General features: G+C 60.1%; 2 protein-coding genes and 1 long non-coding RNA gene across 6 annotated transcripts; all 3 read right to left on the bottom strand.

Moving 5' to 3' along the window:
- Window positions 1–633: 633 nt before the first annotated feature.
- Window positions 634–6,019, bottom strand: LOC309854927. The gene is made up of 3 exons (XR_014306488.1): window positions 5,930–6,019; window positions 4,352–4,424; window positions 634–711 (listed from the first exon to the last, which is right to left on the bottom strand). It is a non-coding gene; the product is annotated as an uncharacterized lncRNA (long non-coding RNA).
- A 2,846-nt stretch (window positions 6,020–8,865) lies between these two features.
- On the bottom strand, window positions 8,866–14,440 carry LAT (linker for activation of T cells). Of its 3 annotated transcripts, none has more exons than XM_082714647.1 (12): window positions 13,446–14,440; window positions 13,267–13,294; window positions 13,125–13,159; window positions 12,778–12,865; window positions 12,578–12,630; window positions 12,454–12,483; window positions 12,309–12,369; window positions 12,131–12,225; window positions 10,637–10,699; window positions 10,452–10,514; window positions 10,236–10,331; window positions 8,866–10,089 (listed from the first exon to the last, which is right to left on the bottom strand). In XM_082714647.1, exons 1-11 carry the CDS (start codon window positions 13,537–13,539, stop codon window positions 10,243–10,245), a joined length of 699 nt encoding a protein of 232 aa, XP_082570773.1. In that variant the 5' UTR covers window positions 13,540–14,440; the 3' UTR covers window positions 8,866–10,089; window positions 10,236–10,242. The 3 variants fall into 3 exon arrangements, 2 of the variants coding, with proteins under 2 accessions (XP_082570773.1, XP_082570772.1); XR_014306484.1 differs by having other exon boundaries at window positions 9,948–9,975; window positions 10,027–10,089; window positions 12,309–12,483; window positions 13,446–13,890; XM_082714646.1 differs by having other exon boundaries at window positions 12,309–12,483.
- On the bottom strand, window positions 14,440–22,176 carry SPNS1 (SPNS lysolipid transporter 1, lysophospholipid). 2 transcript variants are annotated; one of them, XM_082714626.1, is made up of 13 exons: window positions 21,853–22,112; window positions 21,562–21,770; window positions 21,398–21,463; window positions 19,703–19,839; window positions 18,402–18,553; window positions 18,215–18,281; window positions 17,270–17,415; window positions 16,817–16,972; window positions 16,355–16,544; window positions 15,912–15,977; window positions 15,556–15,654; window positions 15,063–15,234; window positions 14,440–14,782 (listed from the first exon to the last, which is right to left on the bottom strand). In XM_082714626.1, exons 1-13 carry the CDS (start codon window positions 21,981–21,983, stop codon window positions 14,688–14,690), a joined length of 1,686 nt encoding a protein of 561 aa, XP_082570752.1. In that variant the 5' UTR covers window positions 21,984–22,112; the 3' UTR covers window positions 14,440–14,687. The 2 variants fall into 2 exon arrangements, with proteins under 2 accessions (XP_082570752.1, XP_082570751.1); XM_082714625.1 differs by having other exon boundaries at window positions 21,562–22,176.
- Between the last annotated feature and the right edge of the window lie 805 nt (window positions 22,177–22,981).

Genomic DNA, 22,981 nt, shown 5'->3' with positions numbered 1-22,981 from the left:
TTCAACCTGTACCCTGAGAAATGCCTAGATGGTTGAATTTTCTGTTATGTGTGCTTTTTTTTTTTTTACCACAATAAAAAAAAAAGAAAAGCATTTAAACGCTGCGGTGGGCCACCAGTTTGCTCTCCCCTTTAGACAATGCTCCCCACCAACACCACCACCACCACCACCCCTCCACCGGGCCAGGGGCTGGTCGGGTACCACTTGCTAGGATGGCAAGGACGGGGGTCGGGGGGTGGCGGAGGGGAACTTGTCACATAAGAGGTTGGCCAGCTTGTCTTAGGCTCTTTCTCTTCCTTGGTTCATTCTGACAATACTTGCCAGGCATGGACTCCATGTCAAGCTCCAGGCCCCGGAGCCACAGAGGTGAGGAGGGCAGCTACCAGTCTGGGGAGCACAAAGACAGACGCTGAACACACGAAAAGGTCGACGTTGATGATCCCCATTCAGTGGGGTAGCAAGATATAGGGTCACTGAGAGGGCCCGAGATTACAGGGAATGGACAGGAAGGGCTCGGAGAAGGGGAACTTGATCTGAGATCCCAGTGACAGGAGCTTGGGGCCCATGAGGATGTGCGAGAGCTCCAGGCACCCCGGAGAGGGAGAACAGAGACCTGGAGGCAGGGGCAGGCCTGGCGGCTGCACGGTGCGCAAAAGCCGGAAGGCTGGGCTCGGGTCCGCGGGGAGGAAGGCTCCAGCGCTCTCAGTAGCCCTGTGTGCAAGAAACAGAGAAAGCCCCGTCTTCCATTGACATAAACTTGCTTTGTGGGTTCAAATGTATCATTCTCTTTTACAATAAAAAAAAACAAATTAGAACAATAAACTATATTTTCCTAGAGAAAGGCTGAGTCAACAGACACGCATCAAACTCTCGTATTCGTCTCCACACATCCAATAGCTGCTGAATCTCTGAATTAGCTCCTTGGCACGGTTTAAAAACCGCTGATCTGGAGCGCCTGGGTGGCTCAGTTGTTAAGCGTCTGCCCTTGGCTCAGGTCATGATCCCACGGTCCTGGGATCGAGCCCCACATCGCGCTCTCTGCTCAGCGGGGAGCCTGCTTCTCCCTCTGCCTCTGCCCCTTCTTCTGTTCCTGCTCTCACTGTGTGTCTCTGTCTCTCTCTGCCAGATAAACAAATGAAATCTTAAAAAACAAAGAACATGGTTGGGTTACAGACACTGGGGAGGGTAAGTGCTATGGTTGAGTGCCGTGAAGTGTGTAAGCCTGATGATTCACAGACCTGTACCCCTGGGGCTGATGATACATTATATGCTAATAAAAATAAAAAAAATAAAATAACAAAACAAAACACTGATCTGCTGGGGCCCCGTCACCCTCACTCACCCCCACTCAGCAGAGGGGTGGACTGAGGCCTAGAGCAGGTAAGGAGCTCCAAGCCAGCCCAGGGGTGAGCAGGAGTTAGGTCTGGAGGTTAGGGTTGCCTGACCCCCAAGTCAGTGGTCGGGAGACCCTTGCTTCTGTGGGGCCCTGCTTCCTTTATGGGGAAAACCTCCTCCCTAACCTCTGGGTGGTCCAGACGTGGGCGTGGGGCCTGGGGGGCACAGCTAGGGGTCAAGCCAGCAGCCTGCTGGCTGGGCTGGGGATGTCTGGGCACCCCCAGAGCCAGCCGCCGCCTGCTCTGCAGGACCGTCCCTCGCTTCCTGCTGGGCGTCCAGGCCGGCTGAGCCCTCTCCCCGGATCCTCCGGGCCTGCCTCCCCTGCCAGCGCATCTCTGAACCGAACAGCCCTGCTGGAGTCTAGTGCTTGCTCCCAGGAGCTCCGACGGAGCCGGACGGCCTCTCAGGCTCCCGCAGCCTGTGCGGCGGCTGCCAGGGTCCCAGCCCTGCCACTGAGTGGCCAGGAGCTCTGCCTGCCTGGGAGGGCCTGAATCGACACGTAGGACTTTTCACCACAGTCATAGCTGCCTGAGCCAATTTTCTCATGAGGGTTCTTCTAAATGACTTCCTTTTTAAACTGAAATCCAGGGGCACCTGGGTGGCTCAGTGGGTTAAGCCTCTGCCTTTGGCTCAGGTCATGATCTCAGGGTCCTGGGATCGAGCCCCACATCGGGCTCTCTGCTCGGTGGGGGGGGCCTGTTTCCCGCCTCTCTGCCTACTTGTGATCTCTTTCTGTATCAAATAAATTTTTTTTAATTCTATTTTTAACTAAATAAATAAAAAAATAAATAACCTGAAATTCATTTCCAAGGCAACTAAATGGAAAGCCAGGGTTGCTTGCCCTAAGTTCAAACAAATCCAGCAAAATCAAATCAACTTAAAGTCCATAGTGCTGTCTGCTCAGGAGCCCTGAGCTTGAGGCTTCTTTCTCTATGGGGAAAGGCAGAGCCCCGAGTGTCTCAGGGTGTCAAAGGGCAGCACCCAGAAGAGCCTCTGTCTGTAACCAAACTCGGAATTGAGAAGAAAACGACTTTCTCTCCCCAGGGTTTAAGGCGAGTTCACACTGCCTCGAACGGGCACTGTCTACAGCACATCCAGACTGTGGCCAGGCCACGACCCCTTTCCTTCAGAGTCCTGGCCCCGTGGAGGGTTCCCAGCTGTGTGACCTTGGGTGGGTCACTCAGCTTCTCTGTGCTCAGTTTCCCCATCTGCAAAATAAAGTTGATGATGGCGCCCACCTCACTGGGGTGTCGTGAGGATTAAAGCAGGGAGTAGAGACAGGCCCTGCGGAGAGAAAGTCGGACCCAGCGGCTGTTCAAGTCGGAAGCCCGCTGGGGTAGAGAAGGGATGGATGCCGGGCAGGGAGAGGAAGGCCCCGGGGAGCCTCTGGGGCTCTCAGCCCCTCTCGGCTGCAGCCAGCCTCACTCGCAGACCGCCCTGCACCTGCGCTGCCTCCTGTCCTTCGCCCCCAACCCCCTGAGCCCCTCCCTGCTCTGCCCAGGCTGCTTGACTGGCTGCTCTCACCAGCCCCGAGCACCAGCCCCGAGAGGCAGCTCGTTCGTCAGGCCGAGCCCACGGAAGGGAGCCCTGAGGCCCAGAAAGGAGACATAATTCCTCCGTCTCTGTGTGCAGCACACAGAGGGCAGGAGGAAGGCGCAGGGGATTCTGGGATCCCCCACCCCCATCCAGCCTCAGGCCCCCTCCGCGCATTATCTCTAGGCGGCAGTGGCTGAGCCTCCCGGTATCTCTCCGATCCCCCAAATTTCCGGTTCCCCAAAGACAACTCAGGATGTGGGGAGGGAGGGGCAGGGAGAGCAGGAGAGAGACAGAGAGCAGGAGAGAGATGAGAGAGACCGAGACACAGAGATGGGAGACCGCGGGCCGCCAGAGACAGAGACAGGGCAGAGAGACAGCGCTTCCAAGACAGATGAGCAACAGGGGGAGGCAGGCAGAGATGGGGGGACACAGTGGAGAGAGAGCTAGAAAGGGGAGGGTGGCCCAGAGATGCAGACCCAGAGAGGAGACATGAGGGGAGGCCTAGAGCCTGAGGCGGAGGCAAAACTGAAAGTGGCGAGTGGGAGAGAGAGTCGGTGGGTGTTGGGGTGGAAGGCACGAGGTGTTGGGGGGGGGCATCCGGAAACAGAAAGAGAACTGGTGAGTGTGGGAGCCAGGTGGGAGAGGGTGAGGAAACCTCGGAGGCCCGCTCAGGCGCACAGGGAGGCAGCCTGGGACAGGGACCCAAACACGCAGGCCAGAGAGCTCCCAGGGAAGGAGAACAGAGCCCCACTTCTCCTCCTTTCTTGGAACCCCCACAGGGCCACAGATGCCCTAAGCACCCACCCACTGGGCTCAAGAAGCCCTGTGTCCTCGAGAAAAGGGACTGTGTTCAGACCCAGCCTCTGCAGCCCCAGAGCCAGCAGCCCCTGGAGCTGTCCAGCTGGGTGTGCTCTGAGTGGACCCGGCTGCCCACCCTGCTCAGAGGCAGAGGGGGACTGAGGCCTGCGGGTGGACCTGGTGGGCACAGAGGAGGCAGTCGGGAACAGCGGTAGCCTGGCTGCTCAGGGAGGGAGCACTAGAGCCCTGCTTGGTCCAGCCACCTGCCCTCTGTAAGCCTCAGCTTCCTCATCTGTCCAGGGGTGATAAGGAGAAGAACGCACTCAGGGTCACAGCGAGGACCAGACATATGGGAGAGGCGCGGCACTGCGTGGGATATGTATGTGTCTGAAGGTGGGCCCGTTGAAGGTCGATGCTCCCCAGCATCCTGTCGAGATGAGTCAGGGCCCTTTCATTTGCAAATGACAGGAACCCAGCCAGAGCTGAGCCAAGTGAAGGAAGACTGTTAATAAACTCAAGTAACTAAACAGTTCTTGGGTGGATCCAGCTTCAGGCACAGATGGATCCAGGATCTCAACCCCCCATTCCCAAGAATCTTTCTCCCTGACGTGGCACTGCTCACCTTTCTGCTGCCTTCTCCCTCGGGCGCCCTTCCCCTGCGTCTGGCAGCTCCAGGTTCATGTCTTCCCTGTTGGCTGGTTCCAGAAGACAGAGAGAGAGAGAGCGCACGCCTTATTCCCCAGAATTCTAGCAAACGTCCCTGTGCAGAGCACAATTTACTCTCTGTGGAATTTCTCTTTTAGTTCGCCTCTTTGTTTTCTCCTATGCACTAACTTTTAACCAGAACTTGGCCTTCCTTCCCCCACCTCAAAGTGGACTTTGGGTTTGGGATTCTGTAAGTAACTTTGGAATGTGCTGTGTGACCTCAAGCAAATCACTTAACCTCCCTGAACCTGTTTTCTTTCCTGAAAGAAGGGTTCCTCCAACCCTATATGGACGAGGGTGTGGTGAGACTCACTGAAACGATGAGTGTGGCACATAGTAAATGTGGAACGGGGCATCTCAAAGCTGTCTCCTTTCTACCAGCAAGAGCCCCTAGGTTTGGGAGACTTCCCATCTCCAGTCCTTCAGAATTGGGGGTGGAGCTTCTGACAGCAGCCTAAGTCAGTCAGCACATGGCATTCTGGGCCAGCAACTGGTTCAGGGAGTCACATCCCCCAAGTTAGGGCAGCTAGAGTAGTGTAGGGCTTTTGATGGAGATGCTCAGATATCTTGCCCCATCCCCCACGCTGAGAACCCAGGAGCGCGCGGTCTCCAGAGCTGCTAGAACTGTGACCACATGAGCGACAACTACAAATGGAGGCACTAGAGAAAGGAAAGCTGAAGCAAAACGAGAAGGTGGTGATAATATTTAGGCCTCTGACTCCAGGCACACCTGATCGCTTCCAACCTTCTCAGCAACCTTCCCTTCTTTCTACTTCCAGGGACGCCCTTTGGGGCTATGGACCTCAGAATGGGAAGGTTTTATGACCGAGGTCCAACAGCCTCAAGGGTGCCCAGAGTTCAGAAATCTAGTGGCAGAGTCGTGACCAACATGAAGTCTCCTGCCTTGTACCCCAGGCTGCTCGCCACCGGACGTGGTCCTCTGTCTGGAACCTTGGCTCATCAGCTCCGAGACTAAGGAAACTGAGTAAGTAAAGCAAAAGTAAGGAAAACCTGGAGAAATTTTCCTGAGGGGATCGAGGCAGGAGGGAAATGGGGGGGGGCGCACGAGGAACGGATGCCTGGGCCAGACGGGGCACAGGCCTCGAAGGCTCCTCCTGGGTGTCTCTGAGGGGCAGTTGGAAGAGGTGGAGGGTGAGGAAAAACCGGAGTCTGGAGCTTTCTCACGTGGGCTGCTAGGCGTTCCTCGTCAGCCCAGGGTGGCCTGATTGTGGTTGTGATTTGGTGGAAATGATAGCAGCCATGGTTATGTCAGAACTCTCTCTCCTGCAACGGACAGAGAGTCTGGCTCAAGTTAGCCTAAGCACACCACACACACACACACACACACACACACACACACAGAGCCCCTTGGTTCTTTAAAAAGTAATAATGGCTTCAGGAACACTGATCTGAGCGCCTGGACGGCCTATCAGAAGCCAGAACTTCTCTATTTCCATTTCTGTGCTCTGCTTGCCTCTGTGGTGCCTTTGTTCACAGGAAGACTCTGTCCAACAGAAACGTGCCAACCGCGCCAGGGAGCGCCTCTCCCTGCACGCCCGCAGGCCCACTGCAGTGCGCAAAGAGCTTCTCTTTGCCAGGAGTTCCACCAAAGTCTCAGGAATGGGTCTCATTGGAGTTGGGTCACGTGTTCCGATCGCTGGGCCAGGGGGTGAGAGATGACCATGGGCCACGGCGTCCTGGGTCCCGGCAGAGCTGCAGGCACATCTCCGTAGCGAATCCAACGGCGCCTCAGCGTTGGAAGAAGGCAGGGGTGGATGAATGCTTGAAAAGGGAAAGCAAAAAAACATCCTCCAGGGGTGTTATAAGGTGGTCTGCAGATTGCTAATAAGAACATCTTTTTTCCCCGCTGAAGTCAAGTAAGTTCGGGGAATATCAGATTCGGCGAAGATAAACACTATTTTATCCCAGGATCTCTCGAGCCATTACCTTCCCGCTGCGCACTTCGCTCGGCAAGTCCGCATGGGAGAACACTGCTTCTCCCAGGCGCTCCCAGCCACCGAGTCCTTTCCTGAGAAGCTTCCCCCGGGACTCAGGGGCCACAAGATGGCTTTTGGGAAGCGCGACACCTGGACCACCCCAAAGAGCCCAAGAAGTCACGGTCAGCGTGTCGTCCCGTTGCGTGGCCTGCTGGCCCGAGTGGCTGCTGCCGGCGCCTGCCGCCCCCCGACTCCAGGTTTGCTTTGGCCACCAGAAGCCAGCAGTTATGGAGAATTCGGTGGGGACCACGGGGTGGAGACGCGGAAGTAGCCACGCGCCCCCCGCCCCCAGGATGGCACTGCGCACAACTCGTGCCAGGGTTTTGGGACCACCTCCCGAAGAAACCACTTGCACCAAGACTCTCGCTTCAACGATTGCCTCTGAAAAAACCCAAATCGAAAGAGCTGTTGCCTCGCCATGGCTTTTAGAAGCACCAGATGTCTCCTCCGCCAACTGCAGAGAACACTCTCTCTCCTCACTACATCGACCTTTCCTCCGACAACGACAGACTCCGAGGGGGGAAAAAAATCTATTTCTGCTACCCAGCTTCCAGGGGAAGCTTGGAGGGATTCTTCCCACAGTCCACCTCAGTGGGCTCAGATACCCCAACCCCAGCCCCACAGACCTCATTACATTGACTTGGTCTGTCCTGCTTGGCTCATCGACTGGAGGAAGCAGAGCCCCATGTTCTTGCTGGTCCAAGAAGCAAAAATGGGAAGCTGTTCCTGCTTCAGGGAATGCTGCTAGCCCCAATCCACCAAGGAAAGAAGTAGCCCAGCCACCTTGGACTCGCCCAGGCTTCACAAGGCAGGGCTATCACCACGCCCCTTGCTCCGGCCCCCAAGCACCTCCTTCCACCTCCTCTCCCTGTTGTGCCTCCTTCATTAGCTAGCCCACCGCCGCCTTTCACGTGGATACTCCCAACAGCCTCCTCTCTGCTCCCACCTCAGGCCCTTTGCACATGCTGCTTCTGAGGCGGGAACACCCTATGCAACTCACCTGCTTGGCGCAAACAGATCCATGACCCTTAAGCCTGTTTACGGTCTCTTAAAACTGCCCCAACCCCCACCCTCTCTACCACCACCCATTCCCTCCTTGGGCCTCAGACTCTCTTATTATGAAATCACTCAGCTATGCAAACACTTAAGAGAATCATTTATCAAACACTTGTGAACCCAACCCTGCTTAAGAGTAAGACAGGACACTTGTCACCGGGGCCTTCCTGAAATCCTTCCCAACCACTGCCCACACTCTGCCGCAGGGGTGCCTCTCCCCTGAACTTGGTATTCCTCATCCCTTTGCCGACCTTGCGTTCACGTGTATCCCCGAACCATATAGACCTATTTTCGTGCTTTCAACTTTATATAAATAAAACACCTTGCTTTGCTTTTCTCACTCCATATTCTCTCGGTGATGTTCATCCTCCCTGATAGGAGCTGCCCCAGTGGGCTCATTTTTACCTGCTGGGAGCCTTTGCCCGTAGTGTGACGGGGCTACAAGAGCTCGACCCGCTCTCCAGGTGAAGGCCTCCATCTGCCATCACCATCACCATCGCCAGGCTGCCCCCGCCTCTGGTATCCGCCCCCTTAGGCTGAGGGCTATTTGCTCAGGATTTTTACCCAGGAATCTGCTAGGTAAAGGGACACACCATCTTCAGCCCTTACTGATGTTGCTAGATTGTTCTCCAAGGTGTTTATACCAACATACTTTTTTTTTTTTTTTACGATTTTATTTATTTATTTGTCAGAGAGAGAGTGAGCGCGCGAGCGAGCACAGGCAGACAGGGCAGCAGGCAGAGGCAGAGGGAGAAGCAGGCTTCCTGCCAAGCTAGGAGCCCGATGCGGGACTCGATCCCAGAACACTGGGATCATGACCTGAGCCACAGGCAGCTGCTTAACCCACTGAGCCACCCAGGCGTCCCCAACATACCTTTCTGATAAAGCTTCCTCAGCCCAGGCACAAAGGTGCCCCTTTCCTCGTCTGTTTCCTCCAAATAAACTCTGCCTGCTGACCTCCGGCCTGTCCGCGCGTTCCCCGGGCCTCCCCTCCCCCACTTCTCCGAGCGGGCCTCTTACACGCCTCCCTTGGACAGCAGCCAGCACTTTCGACAACAGCCAGAGCAAGGACGTTGGCAGCAGAACTCCAGAGGCCAACAGCTGCGGATAGAACCCCCGGTTTGCCGCTTCGGCTGCGTGCCTTTGGGCGAGTCACTTCTCCTCGCTGGGCTCGGTTCCCCAACTGCGAGTGGCGACACCCCCAGTGAGCCAGCCACAGGGGAAGGGCAGGGATTAAATGAGATAAGTGTGGAAACACGGCAGGTGCTTGAAGATAACTTGTTACTGTTGCCTTTGAAGGCCCCAGAGGAGGCCGAGAACTGTGTGCATCACTCTGGGCTACTTTGCCATAGGCAAGAGAAACCCCAAGTCAAGCCGGTTGAAGACAATTGGGAATTTATTGGCCCACATAACTGGGAAGCTGGAGGGGGGCATCTCGCTTCAGGTGTTACAGGATCCAGGAACTCGGACGCCAGCAGGAAGCTGGTCCTGTGCAGTTCTGGGCCAGTCTGTCCCTCACACCGCCTTCCTTCGCAGGCGGCTCTCCGAGTAGGGGCTCAGGAATGTGTGCTTCCAGTTTCCCAACTGCCATGAACAAGAACAGCTTCGCCTTCCAGATTGATTCTTCCTGCTGGCATCCCAGGGCCAATCCTCAGCGGCCCAGGTTGGGTTTCATGCCCGGACCAGAGCCAGTCACAGTGACCGAGTCAGCCTCCAGAAGCTGCTCCGAGTGTGGTTCTCAGAACGGGGCTGTCAGAAGCCCTCGGTAGCTTCTTTGAAATGCAGACTGTCAGGCCGGGACCTACTCACTCGGGATGGGCTTTCTGGCCAGACCTCCAAGGGAATCATCTGCCCACCAAGGTCCGAAACGGCTGCTCGGAACGTTACCTGTCAGCTGCCCTGCAGTCTAGTCTACCCATTGCTTTAAAGATGGATGAACAGGGGGCCGAGGGGACGTGGTCTCGCTCTAGGCGTCCACTTCGCACCCAGGGCTCCCCAGGCCCTGCCTCCCACCATCCCAGACATCATCGGCCGCAGCCATGGACTGTCTCATGGGGGCCGTACTGAAGCCCAGAAGTGGCCGCCTGGCTTGGACTTGCCTCGCGCCCACGTGCCAGAGCCGTGTCTCTGCTGACATTCGGTGGCTCCCAGGACTGGGTGGGGACCGTCCCGAGCGTGGCGGCCCCGGGGGGGGGATGGAGACCCTCCCCCCAGACACACACATGGGCTTGTGCGCGCGCGCGCGCACACACACACACACACACACACACTCTCCCACATGGCCCCTCACGCGGACTCCCACCCACTGGGCCCCCCAAACTCAAGAGCGCTACAGACCACGTCAGCCTTTATTCTCCTGCAGAATAGGGCCGGGGCCGGGGTGGTTCATTCTCAGGCTACGTCAGAAGGTGCAGTGCTGGGGGCACACAGGCTGTACCCCAAAGTGATAATAAGTTAGGGGGGAGACTCTCAGACTGATCTCAGGCTGGCATCAGGGCGGGGTGCCATGTAGGGTCCCCATCCAGAGCCCTGCCGGCTGCCCAGCTCAGTGGGGGTGGGGGGCTCTCGGCGAGGCTGGTTCCAGGTCGGGCTTGGCCTCACGCTGAAACAACAAGGCAGGAGGGGGAAGGTTTGTGAAGTCGGGAGGTCAGCGGGGGTCGGAGGGGTCCCTGAAGGAGTCAGAGGACCGGGCTGGGGGGGAGGGGCAGGGCGGGTGAGGGGGCAGGGCGGGGTGGGGGGGTCTCTCACCAGACCCTCAGTTAAGGCCCTGCAGATTCTCATAATCTGGAGCTCCCTCTTCCTCTTCTTCGTCCTCATCCTCCACCTTCTGGGAGCTCAGGACAGCTGGGAGGGGTCGGAGGGAGGTCTTGAGCTCGCAGACCGCCCTGTCCCCCCTTCCCCAGGCGGGCTCCCTGAGCTTCGGCCGCCCCCTCCATTCCCACCCCTCCCCAGCCCCACACACACCAGGTTCGGTCCTAGCCATGGGCGGCAGCTCCTGGGACACGTTCACATACTCGCGGCTCCCATCTGCAGGGGGCAGAGCAGAAGCGGGGGATGGCCACGTGGAGGGCGAGTGAGCGGGACACTCCGAAAGAGGGCCACAGCGAGCGAAGGACAGAAAGGGGACCCCCTGGGCACTGGCCACTCACCCAGAGACGCGTCTGCACTCTCCTCGCTCTCAGGAACATTCACATAATCCTCCCCGGACTCCACTGCAGGAGAAGCAGGGCCCCCCGGGCACCGTCACCCAGAGCCCTGCGCCCAGACCCCCCCATGGCGTCCCAGCGGGCCAGCCCCAGAGCCCTACCCGCTGATTCCAGAGGCTGCCCCACTGCCAGCCCTGGGCTGGGGGCGCCCACAAAGGCCTTGGTGTCAGCGAGAAGTAGGGCAACCTGGCCAGAGATGATGAGAGGGAGTGGAACCATGGGAGCAGCCAGACGACAGACCCTGGCATGTCCCCCAAGCTGGGGACAGGGACAGACAGCCTACACTCTGGGTGGCACCGTGTGCACACAACACTCAGGGCCATGCTGAGTCCGAGGTGTTGTTCCCCGTGGGTCTCATCAGCCAGACCTGCCCTGACCCCCACTCTCATCTCGGTGCCTTCCGGCACCTGTCACCACCAGCGCCATCTTGTCCTTTTATGCGGACTCATTTCTCCACGAGGCCGTGGACTAGGCGGGCTTTGGAGCCAGAGGTTCAAACCCAGCTCTGGCACTAACAGTCGTGTAGCCTCACACGAGGTACCTAACCTCTCTGGGTCTTGGGGTTCTCATCGGTAAAAGAGGCTGAGCGACGGCACCCGCCTCCCAGGGCTGTTGTGAGAACTAAAGCAGAGAATATTGAAATGAGGCCTGTCCTCCAACAAGCGCGTCTGGTAAATAAAGAATCCCTCCTGTCGCACAGCTGGGACAACTGAGGCACAGGAGCGGAAGAGCTGGGCCCAACAGCACCCGGGAATCATGGGGTTTAATAAGCTAACGCATGAAACACTCTTAGGAGGGCAGGCAGTAGGCCCCGAGCTAGCTCTCACCCTGACATGAGAGGTTTCCAGTAAGTATGGGGTGGGGTGGGGGGGGTGATGATGAACCTCTGAATGACAAGAAGAGCCAGCACAGATGGCGAGCTGGCCGGAGGACGAGGAGTGACAGAAAACCCGACACGGAAGGCAGCCCCTAACAGGCAGCACGAGACCAACACGAAGGGAGAAAAGCAGCTCAAAGGAAACTGAAATGATGCCGGAAACAGAAGAAAACTTCCCAACTGCCCCCCCCACCCCCCCAGACCAGCTCTAATCAATCTCCTTAGAGAGTTACAAGATGACACAGCCTCCGTGAAACCAGACGGCAGACTACGGGGAAGGAATGCCAGAGACCAAGAAAGAGCTTCCAGGCGGAGAGACAAGACAAGAGTCTAAGAGGCGCGAAGTCTACGAGACCACGTAGGCGACAGAAGACAACGAAACAGGAAAGATGACGGGAAAAGGAAGGAGATCAGAGCATCAGCGCAGAAGCCCACCCTGAGGGACAGGTATTGTAGAAAGAGAGAAGAGAGACCACGGAGGGGCCGCGAGCGTCGCAGAAATCACGGGAGAGGGACGCGCCGGGGGGCCGCAGCCCCGAGAGTCACGAGGGCCAACTCACTGGAGAAGGCGCTGTCTCGGAGGCCGGGGTTGCTGGTCACAGGAGCCAGTGGGACAGCGGTGCTGGTGGCCGGCGTGCTGTCGGGAAGCACCTCCCTGAGGGGAAGTCAGGGGAGGGGGAGGCGGATGAGCGAGGACCCCCAGGGCCACGGCCCCCAAGCCCCCACCTGGCCACTCACAAGTAGCCCTCGTTGGGATAGTCCTCCTCCTCCTCCTCGTCGTCGTCCTCACAGACGGGTGCTGGGGTCGCGACACAGCGGTCAGCAGGGCCCAGGCCGGGCGCCAGCCTCCCGGCGAGCAGGGCACCCGGGGCCCCAGACGTACCCTCGTTCTCATAACTTGCCACACTGTTGGCTTTGGAGAGAGAGCGAGAGGGAAGCTGAGTTGGCTCAGACAGGCTCTGTCCTCTGCCCAGCCCCCGCCCTCTGGGCTCGAGCCTCACACTTACCACCATCTGAGTCCTGCCGGGAAGACGGCACGCGGGGCGGCTGTGGGGACCTCCTGGGAGTCAAAGGTCAGAGGCCATGCTAGGATGGGGCTCCGGGGGGCAAGAGGGGTTGTAACCGGGAAAGGGACCCCCCCACCCCGCCCCAGTCTACAGAGGTGAGGGGAGTAGAGGGAGGATTCAGAAGGGAGGGTGCTACTTACGGGATAGGGAGCAGGTCCGGCTGGCTCAGAGGTGGGTAGGAGGTCACAGGCCCATAGGAGGCAGCTGATGGCCAGGGCACGACTGTGGCTGAGGACACATGAGACCAAGCTCAAGGAATGGGTCCGGAATGTTCCCTGTCCTCATGGAGTCCTTGATGGACAGACTCACCCTGGGACCCCTCCCATGCCCTGGACAGGCCTGATGACACCCCTGTCCTTCCCCGTCCCCAGCTCTAGTCAAGGCCATGTGGGCAGCCACTAGGACCTGAATAAAGGCACACGCTCTCTCACATGCCAGGGGACCCTGTCCCCTACGCCCAAGGGAAGCGGACCCCCCAGGTACTCACGAGGTCGTTTGAGCACGATGCTACTTGGGGTCAAGCTGGCAGGAGAGACAGGGCTTGGTCAGGGGCAGGAGAGGCCCCCACTCCCAACCCCAAGGCCACACGGGGCAGGGAGGGGCCCATAAGGGGCCCACGGGCAACTCACCTGTCAGAGGCCGCCGTGTCATAAGAGCCTGGGGAAGAGAAGTCAGTGAGGCAGGAAGAGGGGGGTCGGTGGGGAGAGGGGGGTGAAGCAGGGCAGAAGAAGGGAGGGTTAGGGTGGCGTGAGGGGCCAAGGAGAGCCGGGGATCCCTGCAGGGGCATCACCGGGTGGCCCCCACTCACCTGGCAGCTCCCGGCAGCGCACGCACAGGGCCACGACCAGGAGAGGCAGCAGGACGAGGCCCAGCACGTAGGGGATGAGGACCACGGCCTCCATCTGCAGCGGACGGCGCGCACTAGGCCCGGCTGCCCGCCGCACACCCTCGAGGGCTGAGCTGCCACAGGGTGAGGGCTGGGCCAGCAGGGGTGCGGGAGCTGAGTGGGCACCAGCCTGGAAGCCTGAGCGCCCGCAGCTATGCCTTCCTTGGGCCCGTCGCTGGACCCCTCCCCTTGTTAGGCGGCGTGGGGGGCGTCCGCACTGGCTGGAGGAAGCCCCGTGATCCCCAAGCCCTCCGGCCAGGCTCTGGGCCGGAGTGTGGGGCGCCGGTCCCCCCTGCGCAGCCGCTGCGCCCCAGCCCTACCTGCCACTCGGCTAGGCGCCTGCTTCTCTCAGCGCCTGCCCGCCTGCGGCAGGAAGCTGTGGTGAGCCCCAAGTGAGGGCAGGAAATCATCAGGCTCTGCCTGGCTGCACCGCCCCCTTCCCACCCCCACCCAGCCAGTGGGGAGGGGGAGGAAGAGGCCTGAAGAGCCACCCCTCCACCCCGGGGCCCTCAAGAGGGGTCTGCTGGCCTCTGGGACAAGGAGCAGCAACTCCTACCAGAAGGAAGGCCAGCCAAGAGCCACAGCCTCCGTAGCTATGGCTGGAGGGGGCAGCCGGGAGGGAGGCCCTCCCTCTGGGAGTTCTGAGGGGCACGGGGCAAAGCCCACCCCACCTTGCCCTGGTTGGCCTGCCAAGAGGGGCGGGCTCTCGGGGAACCACGGGCGTGACTCACGGTCACACAGAGCTAGCTCACTCCATACCCTTGTTCGCCCAGCCCAGGAGGGCAGGGATCAGCCGGAGGTCCCACTGGAGCAAGCCCATGGCCGCCGGAGTCTTGGAGCTAGGGAGGGGGCATGCCCTGCCGTCTAGCAGTCAGAGGTCAGTAACATCCAGAGAGACTCAAGCAGGCACTCGGGGTCTGGATACAAATTTTATTCAGTTACAAATAGCACCAAGCCCCTGGGGCCGCTCCTAGGGAGGGGAACCCCCACTCCCGGACCCGCCACCCCTTGCCCTTGGCTATTGCCGATGTAGTGCGTGGGAGCTGGAACGTGGCCCAAGGCCACTCTTAGAAGCTGGGCCGGACCGAAGGTTTGGGCCCGGGCTCCTCCTGGGGTGGGCCTCGGTCAGCTGCGGTAGGTATGCAGGCGGCAAGCCACGGCCCCTCAGATGAGCACACTGGACACGGGGACCCGGGTGGAGCGGCCTCGCTGGGGTACCACGATGCGGTCGTCTGTGGGCTCTGTCTCACGCAGCAGACCTGCCGGGGGCGGGTGGCGGTCAGAGCCAGGGCTGGATGGACAGAAAGACGCAAAGCCAGGGAGGGGGACCAAGAGGCAGTGGAAAGTAGACGGGGCAGCAGAGCCGTGGGCACCGCGGGACGTCAGCTGGGTGGACAGGGGGACCCGAAGCCGAACGGGGCAAGGCTTGTGGGCTGAGAGAAGCCGGGGACACGGGCTGGGACAGACAGACGGACGAGCCGGTAGCATCGTGAAGCTGGGCGAGGCGCCACGGGTGGACGAAGGGAAGCCCCCACTGACCCTGCACGTGCAGCTGGGCCCGCCGGCGGTCCCCCTCGATGAAGATGGCCGTGCCCAGGAAGGCAGCCCCGCCCAGAGCCCCAACGAAGGCGCAGAGCATGAGCGAGAACTGCAGGGCCCGGAACTCGGACAAGAAGGAAGGCGGCCAGCTCCGGCGGAGGCGGTCGGAGATCTGCAGGGAGACGAGGGAAGGACAGCCAGGAGGGTTGGTCCCGGAGAGGGAGCCCCGGACTCGAACAAAGTCGTCGGGGCCAGCAGAGAGGGGTGGTCTGGAAGACCCGGGAAAGCCCCGTGGCCCCACTGTGGAACGGGAACGTGCAAGGACGAAATGCCACCCGCCCGGCTGACAGTCCAAGATGAGGGGACCTGGCACAGAGCAGACACTTCACTGGGCTCAGCCGCTGGAGGTCAGCCCCAGCTTAGGCCGACAGCCAGTGCCAGAACATGGCATCTCCCGAACCGCACCCAGGCGCAGCCGAGAGGCAGTGCTCACCAGGCCAATGAGGTAGGGGCTCCCGGCATCACCCAGCAGGTGGGACAGCACAATCTGGAAGGCCTCAGCAGTGGAACGTCGTGTGGGAATCACCACGTACTGGGGGAGGAGGGGCAGAGCGCAAGGACACGGCCAAGGCTGAGCCCAGGCTGAGCCCAGGAGGAACCCCAGCTCAGGGGTGTGAGTGGGCTACAGGCTCAGACTACAGGCCCATGTGGGGCTGACTCTGAAGTCGGTCTGGGTTTGAGTTTTGAAAAAGGGGTAAAAGCTATAATGGAGGCAGGTGAGGCCTCCTGCCCCCCGCTCCGTGCTCCCACCCGCCTCTGGGCTAACCCTGAAGTGACCCACCTACTCACCAACAGAATGTCAGCTACAATGGCCCAGTTCATGGACAGCAGTGTCTCTCCAATAAAGATGAAGATCTGGGGAGTTGAAAGGGGACATAGGGGAGGGGGGAAGGGGCGTTGTCTCATCACAAGAAGCGCCAACGTCCGGAGGGTATACTGTGTACAGACCCACCGGTGGACTCATTTAATTTAATCCTCAGAACAGCCCTGTGAGACAAAGCTATTATTCCTGTTTGACAGAGGATGAAACTGAGCACAGAGAGGTGAACTCGCTTGCCAAACGTCACACAGCTGGGAAGAGCCAGAGCTGAGATTCGAAACCAGGCCTCTGGTTCAAGCTGTCTTCAAACCACTATACTGGTTGACCCCCGTCCCGCCCCCTGGGCACCCCGGTCCCGCCCCAGTGCAGCCCAGACCCAGAACACCCCCTTTGATGGCCGCTGGCTACTCACATAGGTGGCCACGATGCTACCACGGGCACAGGCAAGGGACAGGAAGAGGAAGGGCGCAGAGCCCAAGAGGCCAGCGGCGCAGACCAGTGGGTCAGCCCGGGGGTTGGAACGGCGGAGGCGGCGGCTGGTCTCCACACCCAGGCCCACACCCAGGACCCCGGTCAGGCAGGTGATGAGCCCAAAGATGAGGCTGGGGGCAGGGGGAGGGGCATGGGGGCCAGTCCGCCTTGCCCGACCCCCGCGGCCTGGGGAAGAAGAGGGTCCCTCCCAGCCGCCCACACGACTCAGGTCCGTCCGGGACCCCACGGGTCGTAGAGCTACGAGAGGATGGTATCAGCCCATCGCCTATTTCCCAGCCCAGGAAACTGCACTGGGAGAGGAAGTAGCCCGAGTCTGAACCAGTGACTCTCCACTCCATCCCCTGCTGCCCGCAGGCCACCTAGCGTCGCCCCCATCTGGTACCTGTCGGAGGAAGAGCAGGAGTCTCCAGGAAGGCAGGGCGGGGTCTCCCCCAAGACCACACGGGAGCGCAGCAAGAACGCAGGAGCCCAAAGAGCCAGGGAGCCGGTGACAAAGGCCACAGCAGTGAAGCCAAGGGAAGAGAGGATGAAACTAGGACTGCGGACATTTGAGAGGAAGGAAGTCAGGCCCCACTGAGGGGTCAGGGCTCTCTCCCCCCCGGGGGTTACTTTAGTAAGGTCAGGACGCTGGGCAGGGAAGCCGTCTTGGCCTCCGGATCTGGGCCTGTAATTCAAACAGCTGCCACCAGTGGGCAGTGGTGACCGGATGCCTGGCCCTGAGGGCCCCCCAGCCAGGCAGAAAACAGAGACCACACTCAAGTAAATCTCCAACTGGACAGCAGCCCTCCTGCCCCGGGGGAACTCAGATGTTGGGCTAGAATGGAACTAAACTCACTTCCGTGCCAGAGCCCTCAGATCTGCCCACCAGGAGGTGGGGCTGAGGGGCGGGGAGTCCGAGTGGCGCTCCACGGCTCCCCTCGGGGGCTCACGTACCACCAGGAACAGCAGCAGAACGGCCACCACCCCTAGACCTGGAGTCACCTGGGGAAAGAGCAGACTTCAGGACAGGGACACACGGAACCCCTGGGGCCAGGAGGAAGTGAGGGTGTACAAAGACAATTCGGGCCCCAAGGCCTCAAACCCCCAGCAGCCGTCTGCTCGCGGGCAGGCTCTGAGCCTGCGTTCCGAGGGAGAGGCAAATGCCACCGAGGGCCCCTGTTTCCGCAAGCCTAACTGCTCCCTCTTTGGTAACAGCACCCTAATTTCCTTTTGGGAAACTACTCCCCCCACTTCTCTTAATCCATGTGGTTCAAACAGGGTGGGGCTCGTGACCCAGACTGGGCCGACAAGAGGCATCTTAACCTCCCTGGCCTCTGTGATTGATTCAGTGGCAGGCACGTGACCCACGTTCACCTAACCAGACACCATCCAGGACTATTGCTCAAGGATCCAGGGTGCCGAAGTCTCTGAACGGGAAGATAAGTGCGTGGAGCCTTCACTGGCTTGAGAACGACACTGACACAGAGCAAAGTAAAGCGGAGAAAAAGGGTGTCGGACTTCCTGGGACGGAGCGGGAGTCCTGGACCCAGCGCCACCAGAAGCTCACCCTGGGACTCTCCATTACAAAAGCCACCGGCTTTGGTCTTCCGGGGCGCCTGTCACCGGCAACCAGGAGTTCTGTTTAGCAGGTGGCTTCGTGGTGAGGGCAGCCAGGCTCCCTATACAGGCTTGGCAGAGTAGCCACTGCCTTAAAGGGGAGGGGGTGGGGAGGCTGGTGTCTGAAGGCAGGGAGAATGCATGGGAACGCTGCTGACCTTCCCCAGGCTGTGCCCACGCTCACCCGCAGAGCCCAGTGCCAGTCCCCGGCCACATCCTTCACTTTGGAGCCTGCAATGTAACCCAGACCACTGGGGAAAGGGGACGGGAGACAAGAGCGGACGGCCGGTCAGTCCGGCCCCACGCCAGGTCCTCTGGCCTCCCGCGCCCATCCCCCTACCAGACCCCCACGAGCCCTGAGCCCCGCTCACCTGCCCACAGGGATGGCAAAATAGAACACGCTGAGCATGCGGCTCCGCTGGTCCGCCACAAAGAGGTCGGCGATGAGGGTGGGCGCGATGGTGGAGTAACTGGCTTCCCCGACCCCCACCAGGCCCCGGGTCAGGAGCAGCAGCCAGAACCGCTGGGAAACGAAACATGGGGAAGTGGCAGCCCACCCTGCAGCCGGCCTCCCGGCCTCCCTCCCCAGCCAGCTCTGGAGAGGCGAGGCACGGATGGCGGGAGAGGCCTGAACTTGACAGACCTGAGCTTGAATCCTGGCTCCACTACTTCCTAGCTGTGACTTTGGGAAAGCAACTTAACCTCTCTGAGCCTCAGACTCCTCATCTGCAAAAGGGGGAAAATAATAGCTTGCTCACATAACTATCACCAGGATGGGACAATATAAGTTTTATTTAGTACGGTGCGCCCGGCGGAGGCGTGATAAATCTTGACTTCTACCACCCAAGACACCCCCCTGGTGAGTAAGGGTCTCAGGCAGAGATTTATTTGTCCACCAAAGACCCCTGAGGTTAAAGGACAGGGTAGGATCTGGCCAAGGAGAGTACATAGTGCCTGGTACATAGTGTCCTTAACCTGGGGCTAAGGACAGACTTCCAGGGCAGAGGGTGAGAACAAACAGAGGGGCTTTCAAAGGAGCAAAGAAGCAACAGCCAGGGAGGCAGGAGGAAAACCGGGAAGACTGGAATCACTGAAGCCAGAAGAGAGTATCCAGAAGGAAGTGGGTCAGTGGAGCCAGAGGCTCCCGGGGGATCTAGCAAGAACAGGATTAGGAAGTAGGAGCCACATTTAGCAACCAAAAGGTCACTGTTGACTGTGGCAATGGAGCGGTGGGGGCACGCTGGCAGGCAGGGTTCCACGGTGAGTGGGAGGAGAGGAAGTGCCAGCAAAGTGAGAGCCTCTCCCTGACTGCTCCTTCACCCAGACTGCCACTGGGTCAAGGGGCCTTGTGGGAAGTCCGGGGAGGAAGGAGAAGTGGGAGACCAGATGGTCCAGGTGAGTTCTTTCCCGTGTGCAGAACTGGGGTGCGGAGGTGTGGTGTGGAGGGGGTCAATAATGGTGGGGGAAAGAGGGTGATGGACAGAAGAATGTTCTAGAAGAACAAAGGAGAGGTGGGCAGATTAACTCAGGCAAGCAGGGGATATACTATGGCATGGGCCCAGGGAAGAGCAGAAGTTTCCCAGGCCCAGTCTTCAATGATTCCCAAGAGCAGCAGCCAAGACCGATGGGTAGTAGGGGGGCACCGGAAGCAGAAGCCAGCATGGGGTCTCACCTCTCTGGGGATGAAGGACGACCCCAGTGTCACCAGGGACCAGAAGGCAATGCCCCCGCACATCAGATACTTCCGATTGTACCTGTCACCCAGGTAGCCAAACACAGGTGCCAACACCATGTAACTGGAGATGAACACTGAGGAGAAGCAGAGAGTCACCGCCCGGCCCCAGGACCCCTCGCCCACCCTGACCCCAGCTCAGGGAGGCCAAGGGGGCCAGGATTAACTCCCAACCCTGAAACAACCAGAGCTCTGGCCAGAGAAGTCCAGCCCGTCTTCAGCATCTTTCAAACCTTCCATTGTGGAATGAATGGCCCAGCTAACCCATCACTTCCTCCCATCCGGCTCGCCCACCAGGCACTATCTTATCTAGCCTCCCTACCTCTCCCACCTGGTGCTCCTCCACTCCCCCTTCTCTGCATCCCAAAGGCCCCACTGCCAAGCCCAATATCGTCCTGATGCCCACTGTCGTCCCCAGTGGGGACATTTCTCCTCGCACCTGAGCATCACAGAACCTTCAGCTCGGATACGGTCCCGGCCCCCACATGTCCAATCTCTCTTTATCACAATTCCCTGGTTCTCTTTACAAAATACTCCTACTGAAAATCATCTCATTCTTCGTTTAGGTTAAGGACTGGTGCCATCATTCCCAGTACAATGCCAGCTCCACGAAGACAAGGGCCTTGCCGGTACCGGCCGTGGCTGCATTTCCCCCACATACAAACAGGTGCTTGGTAAACGTGTGTTGAATGAGAAAAGTGAATGGCGCTGACAAAGACCTGTTTCTCCTCTAACTCAACACCTTCTGAAAGCTTTGCAGACCTTGACCTGTAGATTGCTCTCATTCCTCTAGACTTTGCCTTGAATATCTCTTGGTGCTTTTTCTGGCCTGGGGCAGAGCAAAGAACCCTTCAAGATCGTTCAAATTCCTCTCCTCTTGCTTGTTGTGTGACTCCAGGCAAGCCTTCTCTAAGCCTCAGTTCCTCTATAAGAATGTAGACAGTACTATCTACATTTTCTGTGAAGTAATAACGACACCGACTCTTGGGCTGATGGGAGGATTAGACGGGCGTAAAAGGTCCTGGCCAAGTTATGTGCGTGTTATCACTTCTTCTTCCAGGGCAAGTGCTCAGAAATGTCCAAGAAACGAATGAAGGAAAAAAGGAAGGAAAAGAGGATTCGGCCTCGGTTTTGCCTCTTCCGTAAATCCCAAGGCAAGGTTCTGAACAAATAAAACTCAACTCTCCCCACTCCAGACGCCCCCCTTCTTCCATTACTTATTGGGGGCCTACCAGGCTCTGGACACCGTACCACACATTTTATAAGCATTAACGTGCCTATAATCCTCACATCAGCCCTACCAGGTGCTCTGGGTTAGGACTAGTTCCACCTCCCCCACAAGAAAAGTGAGGCTTAGAGAGATGGAGGGCCTTGCCTGGCATCACACTGAGCAAGCGGAAAGCTGAGATTTAAACCCAGGTCTGTCTTGACCATTACACTCAGCTGACGGCCATTGAGAATGTGGCATCCTAGCTAACTGAGGACGGCCCAAAGCAGAATAAGGGCCATCTTCCCCCCTCCACTAAGTCTGACCGCTCCGCCTCTACTAATGAGGCCAAGGCATGCTGGCTCACAGCCCCATATGGGGGAGAAAAGGAAGAAAAGCTACCGTGCCCGAAGGGGACCTGCACTCACCGGTCTGGATGAGGCCAGAGCTGCTGTCTCCGATGCTGAAGAACTGCTCGATGTCCGGAAGCACGCCTGGGAAGAAGACTCGGGATGGGCTCGGCGAGGCAGCCGTAGCTCCAGAACCTCCCCACCCCGTTGCCCTGGTCGGACGCCCTCCCCGAAGTCAGTACCCGCCACGGTGAAGCGGTCCATGTAGTTGAGAAGGTTGATGTAGCACAGCACGGCCACGACGAGAGCCGAGCGACGCGGAGACAAGCCGGTGATGCGCTGCAGCCCCTCCCGGTCCGCGACCCCGGGATCCTCGGACTTGGAGCTCCCCAGGGACCCCGGTAACCCCGGGGTGCCGGGCGCCGGCCCGTCGTCCGTGTCATCCGCCTGGCTGAGGAAGGGCGCGGTGTCGGGCCCGGCCATGGTCCCGGGGCCTCGCCCGCCCGCGCTCCGCTTCCTACCGACGATCCCACCTGCGAGGGGAGGAGGCTGGAGAAGGGGGGACGGAGGGGAGCCCGGCGAGGGCGCTGCGCGCAGACCCCCGCGGGCGCTGGCCCGGGAGCACGGAGCACGGCTGGGATGGAACCCGGGCCCTGCCCGTCATGCCGCCCCGTCCCGGCAGGCAGCGCGCGCGGCGAGGGACGCCGGGGACGGAGCGGGAGGCAGCGCCGCCCCCAACCCCTGCCCTGCGGGACGCCTCCCCTCGCACCCGGCGGGACCCCGCTGCGGTCACGGCCGCTCAGCCCCCGCGCCGCACCGCGGCCGCCGCCATGTTGCCCTGCGGCCGATCACGTGACGCGGCAGCCGCGGAGGCCGACGGCGCCCGGAGCCAGCCCTGGGCACGTGACCGCCGCCGGCGCCCCGGTCACGTGACGGCCGGGCGGTCGCCTGGGCAACCGGGGCGGGTCCCGGCCGGGCCCGCGACGCCGGCGACGCCGGCGCCCCCGCGGGGAGTCGCCCCGCCCTCGGGGTCCCCGCGCTCCTCCGCCGCTCCCGCGGGGCGCCGCTCGTCGGAGGTCGGGCGAGAGAACGGCGGCGGCAACGGTGCTGAAGTCGCGGGTCTCCGGGAACTGGAGCAAACCGTGTCCGGCGTGCGCTGCCGACGCGCTCGGGCGCGGAGCGGATGGAAGCGGCCCAGCGGCCTCGGGGCCGGCCCCGTCCCTGTGCGTCCGGCTCCCCGCGCTGACCGCCCGCCACCGACCTTCCCCGGGGACGCGGAAGGCTCCCGGACCCTGCGGTGCGCCTCACCTCCAGCCGAGACCGAAGCCCTGGCGCCCTCTGGGGGTCTCCTCCGGGATTCTCCTGGCTGCGGGTGTAGACTCCGAGACCCCAGACCCGAGCCCTGGCACCAAAGAATAGCTCGGGGTGGTCCTTGAGTGCCCCCAGCTCCGGTCTCCAAGCTACAGTCGGAACCGTACACTCCAGCTGCGATTAATGCGCTTCCGGGGCGCCCGGGGGGCTCAGCGGGTTAAAGCCTCTGCCTTCGGCTCCGGTCGTGATCCCGGGGTCCTGGGATCGAGCCCCGCCATGGGGCTCCCTGCTCTGCGGAGAGCCTGCTTCTCCCTCTCCCTCTTCTGCTCCCCCTGCCTGTGCTCCCCCCCC

This window comes from Mustela nivalis (genome assembly GCF_964662115.1).
Source record: "Mustela nivalis genome assembly, chromosome: 19".
In the NCBI taxonomy this organism is placed as follows: domain Eukaryota; kingdom Metazoa; phylum Chordata; class Mammalia; order Carnivora; family Mustelidae; genus Mustela; species Mustela nivalis.
The sequence above is the reverse complement of the archived record's forward strand: the minus strand, read 5'-3'. Positions and strand labels throughout refer to the sequence as shown.